The sequence below is a fragment of the Macrotis lagotis genome, chromosome 5, assembly GCF_037893015.1.
Source record: "Macrotis lagotis isolate mMagLag1 chromosome 5, bilby.v1.9.chrom.fasta, whole genome shotgun sequence".
NCBI lineage: Eukaryota > Metazoa > Chordata > Mammalia > Peramelemorphia > Peramelidae > Macrotis > Macrotis lagotis.
In genome coordinates this window covers 234144701-234158983 of record NC_133662.1, presented here as the reverse complement: position 1 = coordinate 234158983, position 14283 = coordinate 234144701, and the positions used below count along the sequence as shown (strand labels likewise).

Sequence of the window (14283 nt, the reverse complement as noted above, 5' to 3'; positions counted from 1 at the left end):
TGGTAACTTCAGAAGAATGGTAGGTTTTTAGGAGAAAGGTGATGAAGTTTGTTCCAGATATGTTACAGATAACAGGTCACCCAGCTCAAGATATTCAGGAGGCAGTTGGTGATGGAAACTTGAGATAAATCTGTGGACTAAAGAGTCATCTTCAAAGAAGTAATAATCCAATCAGTGGGAGCTGATGAAGTTACAGAGTAAGAAAGTGGGGTGAAGAAAGAGAATGGGGCTCTTAATGAAGCCTTGGGGATTCACCTATAGTTCGAAAGATTTAAGATAAATAATGAAGCATAATGAAGCAGCAAATAAGACAGAGACAAAGTACTCTGACAGGAGAATAATCAAAAGGGAACAATATTATTCAAAGTTCAAAGGGGAGAGCAAACAGAGGAAGAACATGAAGTCAAAAGCTTCAGAGAAGTAAGGAAGGATGACAACTTGGGATGGGGGGAAACATATATCAGTGAAGATAATCTTGTTGACCTTGCAGAAAGCAATTTCAGTTGAATGATGAAATCAGAAGCTAGATTTCAGGAGGTTTAAAAGTAAGAAAAGAGGAAGTTAGGCTATAATTATGGACAGTTTTTTTTCAAGGGAGTTTGAGGAAGCAAAAAAAGATATGGGAAGTGAAGGTGATATAAAAGTAAATGATATCAATAAGTTTAAATAAATTATTAGCAGAAAATCTTTAAAATAACCATACACTGGCCCAGAGATTCCAATATGAGGTCAAAGAGAGAAAGATCTCATATGCACCAAATAATTGTAGTACATTTTGTATAGGCAAAGTATAGTAAAGAAAATGCATGCCCATCATCCAGGAGATTGCTTAAACTGATTATGGCACATGAATAAGTGGAATATGAATTGCAAAGCAAACAATGAATATGAAGAACTCAGAAATCCATGGGAAAATTTCTAGGAATTGATGCCAAGAGAAGTGAGCAGAATCTATGCAAAATGACTAGAATAATATGAATGGAAAAACAAAATATTATATAATTAAAATAAGAGCCAGCATTTATAATGTACTTACTATATGTCAGATGCTTTATAATTATTACCTCATTTCATTCTCACAACAATCCTGGTAAGTAAATGCAATTATTATCCCCATTTTATTGATGAGGAAACTGAATCAGGGTAGATGATTTGCCCAGGATCATATACCTAATGTCTGAAATTACATTTGAACTCAGATCTTCCTGACCTCACACCTGGTACTCTATACGTTGCATCTCCTAATTGCCCCAATAGGCATAATTTAAAAAATTTTTGACTCAGAAGAAGAGATGAGAAAACATAACATCTTCTATTCTTTACAGAGGTTGGGCACTGTGGGTGTGGATCATTATTTATACTGTGAGTCCTTTGATATATTTCAAAGCTTTAATGATTTTTTTCCTTTTTCTCTCTTTCCTTCCTTCCTTCTCCTTTTCTTTTTCCCCTTTATTCTTCCTTCTTTCCTCTTTTCCTTTTTGTTTCTTCCTTTCCTTCATTAATTTTCCCTTTCTGTCTTTCTTTCCTTCTTTCTTTCCCTTTCTTTCTTCCTGATTCTTTCTTTCTAGAGATGACCTCTTAATGGGAATTTGGAAATGGAAGTGGCATAAAAAAATTACTCAAATTAAATTAAATTATTAGTAGAACAAAAGCTGGAAATGTTTCCAGGTGGTTATTATCTGTCCATCATAATTATGTAGAGTTACTTCCACCAGTCATATTCCCATGAAGAAGCAAATGGGAGAGAAGAGAAAAGCTAGTCAGTCTGCTCAGAATGACCGGGGGCATGGCTCAGTGGATAGAGCACCAGCTCTGGAGTCAGGAGTACCTGAGTTCAAATCCAGACTCTGACACTTAATAATTACCTAGCTGTGTGGCCTTGGGCAAGCCACTTAACCCCATTTGCTTTTCAAAAACCTAAAAAAATGACCAGGAGGGTTGCCAAACATACAAGCCCTGAGATTTCATAATAGGTCATTGCAGGAAGGTTTGTTAAAATAAGATGGTCTTAGGGGTCTTTTGTCAATCAAATGCTTCTTTGGATTTCATGGTCCTCAAGGTATCATAGTGTAGATTTGTAAAAATCCTTAATGTTCTCATGTTATTACCATCATCATCAGTCATAAGGATCATGATGATGTTTTTCCTTTATCCTTGAAGAAAACTATGATATCAGGGAGTTGATGACTTGAAAAGCAAGTGAATTGGATTTATGTAAGGGTGAGGGTGGAGACTGTGCTAAGTCACTAGCCTCACTTTATCCTCCAGAGTCATCTGGGAATAGTGGTCAGATATGGGTCAGGATGACTGGCAATGACCCTTGATTCGAGGCAATCAGGGTGAGGTCAAATTTAAACTCAGGTCCTCTGGATTTCAGGATAGGCTTTCTACCTACTTGGAGAATTATTCTTATCAGGTACTTAACTGTTGCTGTTCCTGGTCCTTAATGTTCATAGAGGACGGGGGCGGGGGGGGGGGTGTAATGAACTGCAAGTGAGTTGGATTTTAGTGAGGAGATGCTGTGCCAAGTCATCAGTCTCATTTTCTCCCCTGAAGCCATCTGGACCCAAATGTCCTGATTCACAAATCAGGATGACTGGTGATAGGTCTGAATGCAGTGGGAGAATTTCATCTTTTTAAGCTAGGGTCTTTGCCAGTCTCAGTTGAACTGAAACAAAGCACATTTAGTGATTAAGACTAGGTTAAGGGAGGCTAGGTGGTGCAGTGGATAGACCACCTGCCCTGGAGTCAGGAGTACCTGAGACTGGCCTCAGACACTTAATAAGCCACTTAACCCCATTACATTGCAAAAACCTAAAAAAAAGACTAGGTTAAGAAAGAAATGAGGCAAAACAATGACTTCTTAGCCTAGTTAATAAAAGCAGTCTGGGAGGGGAAAACCCTCTGGGTTTCTGGGCAAAACAGAAGCAATTGCTATATACATTTATTCTTAACCAAACAGGACCCAAACAATGACCAAGTGGGGCTTCACCTGCTGAATGGCCTAAAATCTTCCAGTTATTTCCAGGAATAGTAAGGGATAAAAAGGAACAAAAGGTAGAATTAGATAATAGAAGGAAATTAGAAATGTCTATGGAATTCAACAAGGAGAAATCATTTCTCTCTGGTGGATTAGGATAGAAGATGATTAGGTTTAGTTATGCTGTCAGACTGATGATAGTGAGGATGGTGGGTGGAATCCCACTGATTGTATTGGGCTAACTTAACTGGCTATTCAGTTGTCTGTAGATTATACTGAAGGAAGTTGTGTTGAGTAGGAAAGTTCAATGGTTAGTTAACTGCTGCCTTCAGATTGCTATAAGGGAGCTTGTATTCACTTGAATTAGGACTAGCAGCAGACATCTCTGTGACATCACTAATAGGAATGGCCTGGAGAAATGTTGAAGAGGTGGGCCATCCAGATTCTACAATAGAGTAAGCCAGAGTAGGACTCCATAATATGTGCCATTTCAGTGAATTGTTTCTTAACTTAAAAAGACCAAAGCATCCATGGCATCCAGTTTATCCTGATCTCTGTTTTGCCATCAGACCCAGACAGCTTTAGAGGAGAAAGTGAGGCTGGTGACTTAGCACAGCCCTGACTCACTTAAATCCATCTCACATGCTTTTCATGGCATCACCTCCATGATGTCATGGTCCTCTTAGAGAGTGAAAGATAAACAACAATCTCTAGGACTGTCTCTAGGTCTATCCACTCCCTAGAGACTTGCTAATTGCATCTGTGTACCTATAGAACCTAGAATAATGCATTATAGAAGGATCTTCAAGAAATATTTGATAAACATGATTAATATGGATCCATGTTTGACATGGCTATAGATACAGAGCCTATACATTATATATATATATATATGGAAGAGGAAGGAAAGGGAGGGAGAAGATGTAAAAAAAATGTTGTTGAAAACTTCCATTATATGTAGTTGGAAAAAAGAAAGAAGGAAAGAAGTACAAAATGAAAAAAAAATGTTTGATGACTTGAACTGGGGGATTCCAAGGGGAAAACTGAATGACTTGAATCCAAACTATACACTTTTCAGAGGAGAAAACTGAAGCTCAAATGTAGCTTACTTGCCAAAGGTCGCACAATAAGTAGCAGAAATGGGATCCCAAGTCTCTTAACTCTCAGTCCAGTGTGGTTTGAGTAGAGTAATGTACCTCCATTCACAAGAGCTTTCCATCACCCCAAGGTTCTAACTTTCCAGCAGTTTCTGTCCCTTCTTGTGTGAATTGGAATCTGTTAGTTCTGAGTACAAATAGACTAACGATCTGCTTCAGTCTATTTTATAAGTGACTAAAGCATAAGAGCCATATATAAATAATTCCCCAGCTTCATCTCCTTTCTCAGAGATGCTCATATATTAGAAGAAAGCTAGTTGTCTGGAGATCAAGAACTCCAGTGATCTAAACTCCTGTCCTGTTTCACCCAACCACTTCCTTCAGACTTATTCCAACAGTTAATGTAAGGTCAGCACATAAGGTCATAAATTGAAAATAGCAATCCTCACAAGCTTCCAAGATATTTCCCTCATAATACTCCCTGTTGTGTAGAGAGTATAAGTATTATTATTATACCCATTTAACTGATGGAGGCAAAAAGAGGCTATGATTTGCCCAGGGTCATGAAACTAGTGAGTAAAATAGATTTAACCTAAATTCTATGAATAAGTCAAGCTCTTTTTACATCATAACATGAGCCCTCTGATCATAAAACTCATATATTGAAAAAGAACCATGAAATTTTTAAGTTAAACAAGATTTAATAAAACATGGGTCCCACGTACTCTAGAATGTGACCCAAACCAGGTTAGAATGAAATTCAGAAATATTTAACAAGTTAAATATTAATTTAAAAAGAAATATATATATATATATATATAAAGATTATTGCCCATAGGGATACTTATATACATACAGTTTAGTAGCCCCTGCTTCTTTTTGATTTTGACACCTTTGGTCTAAATTTTCCTACTATGGAAATGCCTAAATGCCTGAATCCAACAATTTTTGTTCACTCGATGGTTTCTACTTGAGGACAATAATTCACCGAGTCCTCAGAGGCATGATCCCTTTAAGTTCATTATGAATGGTGCACTGAAATTGAACTAGAAAGTCCTAAATTAACATCCAACATCCAGCATTTACCAGTCATATTTTCCAGAGCAAATCATTTAACCACTATGTGACTTGATTTGTTAATTATAAAAATCAGGAAAATGGGTTTGTAACCTGGAAGGTCCCTTCTAGTTCTAAGACCATAATCCTTTGACATACATTGAGGGGTGGGGGGAGAATTACTAAAAGACTATTATTAATTCTATTATCTTAACTATAGACTAAGGTTGTAAAATGATACCTCTAAATTCTTATATCCCCTCCAATAGCTGTACCTATATGAAGACATTCATGCAGTCTAGTGCTGCAGGGTCTTAGAAACATCCAGGTCCAAACTCCTCAATTTGTAGGTGACATAGATCAGAGGAGGGCAATGACTTGTTAGGGTTCATATGATTCCTGAGAAGTAAGAGTTCCAGAATCTGGACTCACATCCTCTTAATTCTATATGACTCTTTTTTCCACCACACTACATTTTCCACCACATCCAGGACACTTGGCTGAAGCCTAATAATGCCACTAAAAGATGCTATCACGTCCTTCATGGTACCTCACTGATATGTGAGGAAAAGATCACACTAAGGGTTAGCCTGTTGAGAATAAGGCTTGGCTATACTATGATGCCACCATTCTGTCACCAGAAACCAAATACTGGTGCTTTTCCTGGTCCTGTGCAAGTCCTGAGACACCTTGCTGATAGGAATAAGAAACCATATTCAAAGACCAAGAGATTCATGTAGCATTGAGACTATCATCAGAAGTCCTGTTTCCTATCAATTCAGATCATAGGGTGAAATGATTCTGGGAAAGGTGAGTGAGAAGGATATATTTGCACAACACTATAATAACTCATTATAATACACTTAGCATGCAAGTCATGCCACCACTAAGGTGGCTGGCATGGTCTTCTTTGAAATCAAGGGACAACTATTATTAAATGGAAGAAATCTTTATGGTTGGGAAGGAAATCCTGGGCATCCTAGATGTGTCACAACTTCTACAACCCCTTTAACATTGAACACACACACACACACACACACACACACACACACACACACACACAGACACACACACAGATTCTGTTCCTCTCATTAAATGTGACTGTAGGATCCCTGCCCTTTAGTATATGGTGAACTTCAAGGACAGTGCTATGCTCTCAGTGTTAATGAAACTCCTTTTCCCAAGGAAAGTCAGGAAAGGAAGGATAAAAGGGAGGAGCATCAGTAGTAAGGTACCTGAACACCTGGGTGTAAGAGTTTTCACTTATGGGGGTGAGGAAATGAGTCTGAAGGCACATCTGGGTAAGTAATCAGCACTCCTATCAGTTAACTGATATGAGTTTGGGACAGTGGATTCAACTGTTCAAATCCATAACCATTTGTTTAATACTTACTATGAGTTGGGTCCTGGGTAAAACACTGGAGATACTAAAGAAAGACCCTTAACCTCAGGGAGCTTAAATTCTATTAAGAAAGACAACATGCAAACCCCTTTGTACATACAAGATCTTTGCAGGATAAATTGCATATAATCTCAGCAGAAAGGCTGAGTAATGCTGCTTACAAAAGATAAGACTTTAACTGAGATTTGAAGAAAGTATGTGAGAGAAATCAGGAGTCAGAGAGAGGGAGGAAGAATATTCTAAGCATGGAATAGTTTTTATGTATGACCAACCAACCATAAGATGCTTGTGTCTCACATGAGTAGGAGGAGCAAGAAGGGCAGTGTCATTGGATCATAGAGTAAATGGAGATTAACATGTAAGACAACTGGGAAGATAGGAAGGAATGAGGCCATTGAGGGCTTTAAAAAGTCAAATGGAGAAGTTTGTATTTGATCCAAGATAGAACAGAAAGACCCTGAAGTTGATACAACAAGAGTACAGCATTTGGTAGCAAACTGGAAGATGGAGTGATGTGTGGAGAGAGCTGAGATAGGGACACCAACAAGAGGCTATTATAATAAACCAGGCATGAGGAGATGAGTGTCTGGACTGATAGGGTGAAAGTATCAGACAAGAGAAGGGGACGTATATAAGATGTGTTGGGACAGCAGTATCAATCAGACATGGCAGCCAATTTTATATTAAGAGAAGGGTAGTATGAGATAGGATGAAGTCTCAAGGAACATTCCTAGGTAATGAAGCCCAGATACCTGGGTAACAAGGAACATGACAGTATTCCTGACAATAATGTGGAAGTTTGGAAGACAGGAGAGTGTGAGGTTGGGAGTAGAGCAGGGTAATAAATTCAATTTTGGTCATAGTGAGTTGAAGATTTTTAAGGGAGATCCATTTGAGGAAGCAGCTGGAGATACAAGACTTCTTGTCACAAGAGAGGTTAGAATAAAATAAACAGATTAGAGAGTCATCTACTTAGAAATGATCATTGAATCCTTAGTTGCTGATGAGTTTCACCAAGTGAAACAGTGTAGAAAAAGAAGAGAAGAGGGCTCAGGACAGAATCTTGGGGAACCATGAGAAATCTTTTTTCAGTACCATTGGATATGGCTTTGAATCTGACATTGGATGCTTACTGGCCATTATATAAAAATATATTTCCCCTCTGAAATGCCTATGCCACAAAACAATAGAATGTCAGAGCTGGAACAAAACTTGAAACATTTGTAACCTGGTTTCCTTATTTTAACAATAAGAAAGTGAAGGTCTTTGAGGGGAAATAACCTAAGCAAGATCAAACATCTAGTAGGAGTTGATTTTGAAAGAAAGTCTTCTGACTTCAAGTTCATAATTTGTCTTTTGTTTGGTTGGGTTTTTTTTTTAAAGACCACACTGTCTTCTGGCCAAAGGCACAAAAATGCAGGAGGAGAAAGTGAGAAAAGAATGGGGGAGCATCCAATGTATAGGAGATAGAGAAACTAGGAAGGGGAGTAGTATATCAGGTTGGAAATGCAATACATCACTGCAGGGGATTGACCTGCAATTCTAATAGTGTTATTCCTTAATACAAAAATTTGGGGGAGCTCCCTAGTATCTATTTCATAAAGTTTTACTATGCAAGAGTCTCTCTCAACAGGTTCCTACTCACATTTCCCTCCCATTCATCCTCTGAATTTTCTCCTGGAAGGAACCCTTCCAGGGAAGGAAAAAGGCATTCTGTTCCATTAACTCATTCCCCATCATTAACTTGGAAATCTGACAGGGAGGGGTAGGGGCAGTCTTAATAGGGGCCATAATCGTGTTTAGAGGAAACCTCCTTCCTTCTCCTCAATCCTAAAAAACTAGGTTTCCCTTGCTCCAAAGCATGGAATTATGGGAGAACTATTGAGATCATCATTCATCCCTTGCTTGCTCAATTAAGTTTCCCTGTCCCTTTCTCTTCTGGGTGAAGATCTCTAATTTCAGAGAAAGCCAGTCCTTGAAGAATAGCCCAGAGATCTCATTTCCTGCAGTAAGTTTTGGGCATAGCCATCTCCTTCATGGCCTTATTGTCTCGGCATCAAAATGGAAATCATTCAGAGTCATAGGCCACAGCTTCCCTCTCTCACTTCCTGGCAGACTCCCCAGGGCCCTGCTCTGTGCTCAGCAGATTGAGGAGACTCCTCTCCATTCTTTCCTCATGACACATCCAAGGGAGGAGGAGGACCCTCCCCCTCCCTCATCTCTTTCCCTCTCCAATAAAAGGGAAGAGAAGAGAGGCAGACACTCAGTGAGGCAGAAACTTGGAAGCTGCTAAACCCGATCCTAAAGTCTGCCTCCTCCCTGCCAACACTATGAAGGTCTCCGGAGCTCTTCTACTCTTGGTCCTTATTGCTGCCTTCTGCTGTCAGGCTGATTCCTCACCAGGTAAGTATCCCTGGTCCTTTCAGCACTATCTTCTAGAGAGACATGAGGAACATATTCTCATCTCTGTGTTTTCATCATAGTTCAGTTGTAACCCTTTAATTGAATAGCAGACGAAGATGAAAGAGGATAGAGCAAGAAAAGATGGGGAAACATCCAATTGGCATGTAATATAGAAGCTAGGAATAGGAGTATTATAACAGGTTGAAAATGTAGTTCATCACTACATCATACTACTACAATTCCAATAGTGCTACTACTTAGCTCAGGAGTCTTCTGAGGCTCCCTAGTACCTATTTTATAAAGTAGTACCATGCAAGAGGTTCCCTCAATGGGCTCCTACTCACATTTGACTCTCATTCATCATCTAAATTTTCTCCTGGAAGGAGCCCGCCCATCTGGGAAAGAAAAGGATACTCTGTTCCATTAACTCATATTCAATCTAGTTAGCAGCAGAGCTTCCAGTCCAAAAATCTATCACTCAATAGCTTCCCCAATGTCTTTCTCTAGAACAAATCCACAATTTAGCAACCTCCCAATGGCCCTTGTAGGCCAGTGCGTAATCCACTGGAAGAGAAATTCACTACTCTATGACAACAACATTTTTTGGAATTAGGCAAAAAACCTTTGAAAACGTTTTCTTGGAGGCTTAAAACTTTATCTTGATGTTACATGAAGTTCACACCGAATGAGTCTTCAGCACAGCTCCCAGGGATAATGGCTTTGGAAGGGCACAAAGGTCACAGTGATATTTCCTCCCTTGGACCTGTTTATAGATGCTAGGTGACAGATAGCCAAGGTGCTGAATGTCCAAAGTTCAATTCATCCTGAATACTTTGAATGAGTAGCATCTCCATGAAACTTCTCAGGTTAGGATGCATTACTATAATTATGAAACTTCCCCATTGCATTGGTGGTTAAACTAAAGCATGTGGTTTAAATGGATCCTGCAAAACTGTTCTCAAATTCTCTATCTTTAGCTTGCATTAGAGAAGGGTGATTGAAATTGAATTTGAAGAGATTGAACTCTAAATCTTCTTTTATCCCTTCCTTTTCTTGAAATACTCAAAAATAAAGAAAGGAAAGGAGTTTTTAGAAATCTTTTTTAACCATTCTTTCCTTTTTTATCTTCTTTCAGATGCTCCCAGCACCCCAATTACTTGCTGCTTTGATTTCACCACCAAGATTATTCCTCCAAAGTTAGTGGTGAGCTATGAAATCACCAGTGACAGGTGTGCCAGAAAAGCTGTGGTGTAAGTTAACCATATGTTTCTTCCTTATCTGTTGTGCCACACTAGTGATTTGCTATAGAAGTAGAATACCAAGGGAGACAGACATCAGATTTGACCAAAGGGCTTTAGGAAATGGGAATATGACAAGCTCAGAGCTTCAGCTTACTTCATGAACAAACATGAGACTTGATTTACTTGCTGGAACTATTTTTACTAGTGATGAAAAGACTAAAAACTATGAACATTGGCTTAGATTTTAATGATATTAATTCAAAAATAGGACATCATCTTAGCAGCACCTAGAATGCTGAGGCAGGAAAAAAAATGTTAGTCTATGAACATCTAGTCCAGATTCCTCATTTGACAAAGGAGGAAATGAATGACTAGAGCGGTGGGCTGTTTTTCTGAAGCTAGTTAGTTGGACAAGCTGATGCCAGAGTCCAGGTCTCATGACTCCTAATCTCATTCTCATCTGGAAAGCCTAACTTAACTTGTTTAGATATGAAAGTCTGAAAGTCAGTATCAGGTTTTGTCCCTGAGAGGCAAAGGCCTCTTCCTGGACCTCCTATCTCAGTTTCTAGAAGGATCAGGATGTTTAGGGAGATGTTCAGGGTAGAATTTCTCACCTTCCTGGCCTGAACTCACAAATCCATTCAACAAATATTCATTTTTCTACAGCTTGGTGACTAAACGTGGCTACAACATCTGCAGTAACCCCGAAGCACAGTGGGTACAGAATATCAGGAACCGCCTGGACAAAATGAATGCCAAGACCCAGAGCCCATGAAGCTTTCTGATACTTGTTCCTGCCCAAAGCAGGGATGAAGAATAATTTATTTCCCTCCCACCTCCCAGAGCTGCTGTCTGCAACATTTCATTATAATTTAAATATGTTTGGTTTTATTTAAATTATTAATGTTTAATTTTTGTGACAAATATGTAGATCTTTATTGTGAAAATGCATATATGTTTTGTGTGTATATAAATTCAAGGTGTTGTAAAAGAATTATCTTATTGGAAGCAATACCACACTTTACTGAATTTCCACAGAAAATATATATTTTTGTTTATAAAACCTGACAACTGTGTTTTCTTGTGAATATATGGGGGAGGCTACAGCTTGTAGAGTAGGTGGTGAGGGGGTGGAGGAGACAGCAGATCCTTAGAGAAAACAAGAAATTCATGGTCGTCATCCTTCCTGGCTTGGATGAAAAAGTCTTTATTTCAGGGCAAAACCATGAGGAATAGTATGAGAAAGTTTTTGAATCTTGCCCCAGTGCTCCAATGCCCAACCCCTTCCACTTCAAAGTCACCTTATTTATCACATTCTTCATTTCCAAGCCTATACTGCTCTAGAATCCGAATGTCCTAGAATCTTGGGATCTGAAGGGCCCTCGGAAGCCAATGAAGGAATTCCCCTGCAGGAGAGGCACTTCAAAAGATTTCACACTTAAACTCCTCCACAGAGAGGGGATTTGTTACTTATTAAGTTCAAACAATTCTCCTTCCTTAGAAGTTATTCCTTATATAAACCTAAAAGCTGCTTCTCTATACCTTCTTCCCCTTAGGGACTAGCAAGCCAGTCTAGTCCTCCTTTAAAATGATGTTTGAAATTGATTGATAGATACATAGATAAAGAAAAAGAAAGAAAAGAAGGAACATAAAGAGCTCATAGATACATACATGAGTATATTTAACTTCACAGATGAAAGGGGAAAGAAAGAAAAAAGAAAGTTAGAGAAAGATAGATAGATATTTAGACAGATATTTAGATAGATAGATATTTAGATGGATAGATGAATAGAGGACTGGATAGTTGGATGGGTAGATGAATAAACAGACAAACAGATAGACAGATAGTCTGCAACTCTTGTGACCCTCTGCTCCCTTGCATGGGACTTAATCCAGTTTGCTAGCACCCTTTCAATAATATAGAACATAATAACATTTACCCAACCTGCTCTCCAGAGGATGGGGCATTCAGTCAGCTTTCCAAAGTATTGGGAATTGGGAATTCTAGAACTTAGGACAAAGTAAAGAAGGGGAATGAGTGAAGAAGGCAGATTTCCTAGGTAGCCACTGAGAAGAAGGGAGGGATAAAGATGGGAGTAAACCAAGAGGTAAGTCCTCTCCTGGTCTTGAATTCTCAATGGGACATCATCCTGCCACCTGTCCAACAGTAGCCCCATCCAGACTAGTGGGTCTTCAAATTCCCTACCCAGATGGAGTTAATGCATTCATCTTTGGAACTTGTTTCCTTGGATCAAGAGGTCCTGATTGGTGTCAAAATAACTACACAGTCACAAAACACTTTGTATTTAATCTTTCTCAGAACTGATTAGGCTTAATATCTTATTTGATCATTTGCTCAGCTGTCTTCTAACCAAGTACCCTGAAACTCTATTCACAACTTAGTCCTCTTTCCTTTCTTGGTCTTGGCACCTCAATCAATTAAATACTGCAATTACTCTGGAAAGGTGCAACAATCAATTGCTCTTTTGGCCCCATTCACTATTCCTGAAATATCCCAGATTAAAACTCCCTTCCCTGGCCCCCTCTTTCCTATCTCCATTAATTTATGAAAGCTACTCAGGAACAAAGACAGTCTCACTTTTGTATTTATATCCCCAGTGCCTAGGCTAGTGCTTCACAAATAAACCTTTAATGAATGATTTTCATTCATTTAAGGAAGGAGGCAGAAATAATAACCAGTAAAGTCCCAGTCTGCTGTTGTTATTAAAGGCAGATATTCTATTTTTATCCTCATGTCTGTCTTGGAACTTCTTACTGATCCCACCTCTCACCTTCCATCAAAACCATTTTGCCCATCTTCTTTTTGTTGAATTTCCTGACCAACTTATCTACAGCAACTTTCTCCCAAAAGTTACCCTGCTGAATTTTCCTCTTAAGTCTGCCTACTACACCCTGCATGAAGGAAAGGTGAGAGTGTCAAGTGACCCTATATTGCAGCTGGCAGCACAGAGATGGAATGGAACCCTCATTGCCTAACTATAATGTGTCACCTTTGGGGGTTGGAGGTTGAGTGACTGAGAGGATGGAAGCTCTATGTGGGAGGGGTGGTATCAAAAGTGAGGTAGAAGATGAAGAAACTCTATAAATAGAAGGTGAGGACCTCAGGAGATGAGTAGGATACTTCCACCATACAGTTGGCAAATAATCAGGACCACTAGGAGAAGGAATACAGTTCCCTGGTTGGGGGGTTATATTTCAGATGGCCTCTGAATGGAAATAGAGAGGAAGGAAGCACCAAGGTAGAGGGGTGCTCAGTTATGGAGCAGGAGTATCAGTATTCTCATGTTATAGACTCACCAAACAATCCTGTAAAAGAGGAAAAGAGATAGCAGGTGATAAACAAAAGTGCATAGAGGATGATCTATTTTAATCACACTCTTCTCTTTCCCCACAGTGCAAACCCAGGGAAAAGAGGTTCAGGGCAAGAAGATGGCAATGAGCTGGATATGTGGGAAACCTTCAGTGGAAGGCAACCTGGAACTCCAACATTCAGGGTGTCATAGGCAAACTTAGGAGAACAATACAGCAGGGTAACTTTTGGGATATAGTTGTAGACAAGCTGGTTAGGAATTTCACCAAAAAGAAGATGGGCAGGATGGTTATGATGGAAAGTGAGAAGTGGGATCAGTAAAAATTTCCAATACAGAAATTGCTCCTTGGAAGGATAATAGTCTGAATTCCTCTTATAATTCAGCTAAGCAATTCAAAAGCTAGAGACTTGGAGTCAGAAAGACCAGAGTTCAAATCATGCCTTGAACACTTCCTATGTGCCCCTAAACAGGTCAGTTAACCCTTTTTCCCTCATTTTTCTCATCTATGAAATGAGCTGGAGATGGAAATGGCAATTCACTTCAGTAGATTTGCCAAGAAAACTCCAAATGGGGTTCAACAAGAGTTAGACATGACTGAAATGACTCAGCAACATGACGTAGAACAATGCCTTATACAGAACCTTGAACAATGCCTTGCACAGAGCAGCCTCAATAACTGCTTGTTGAGTTGAACTGTGGGATGCCTGAAGAATAAGAAACAAATGACCCTTGAAACTAACCAAGTGTTTTCTATCAGAACACTCCCTGTCAA

General features: G+C 39.2%; 1 protein-coding gene across 1 annotated transcript; it reads left to right on the top strand.

Moving 5' to 3' along the window:
* Window positions 1-8813: 8813 nt before the first annotated feature.
* Window positions 8814-11238, top strand: LOC141490137 (C-C motif chemokine 2-like). The gene is made up of 3 exons (XM_074190394.1): window positions 8814-8938; window positions 10074-10188; window positions 10846-11238. Exons 1-3 carry the CDS (start codon window positions 8866-8868, stop codon window positions 10952-10954), a joined length of 297 nt encoding a protein of 98 aa, XP_074046495.1. The 5' UTR covers window positions 8814-8865; the 3' UTR covers window positions 10955-11238.
* The last annotated feature ends 3045 nt before the right edge of the window (window positions 11239-14283 follow it).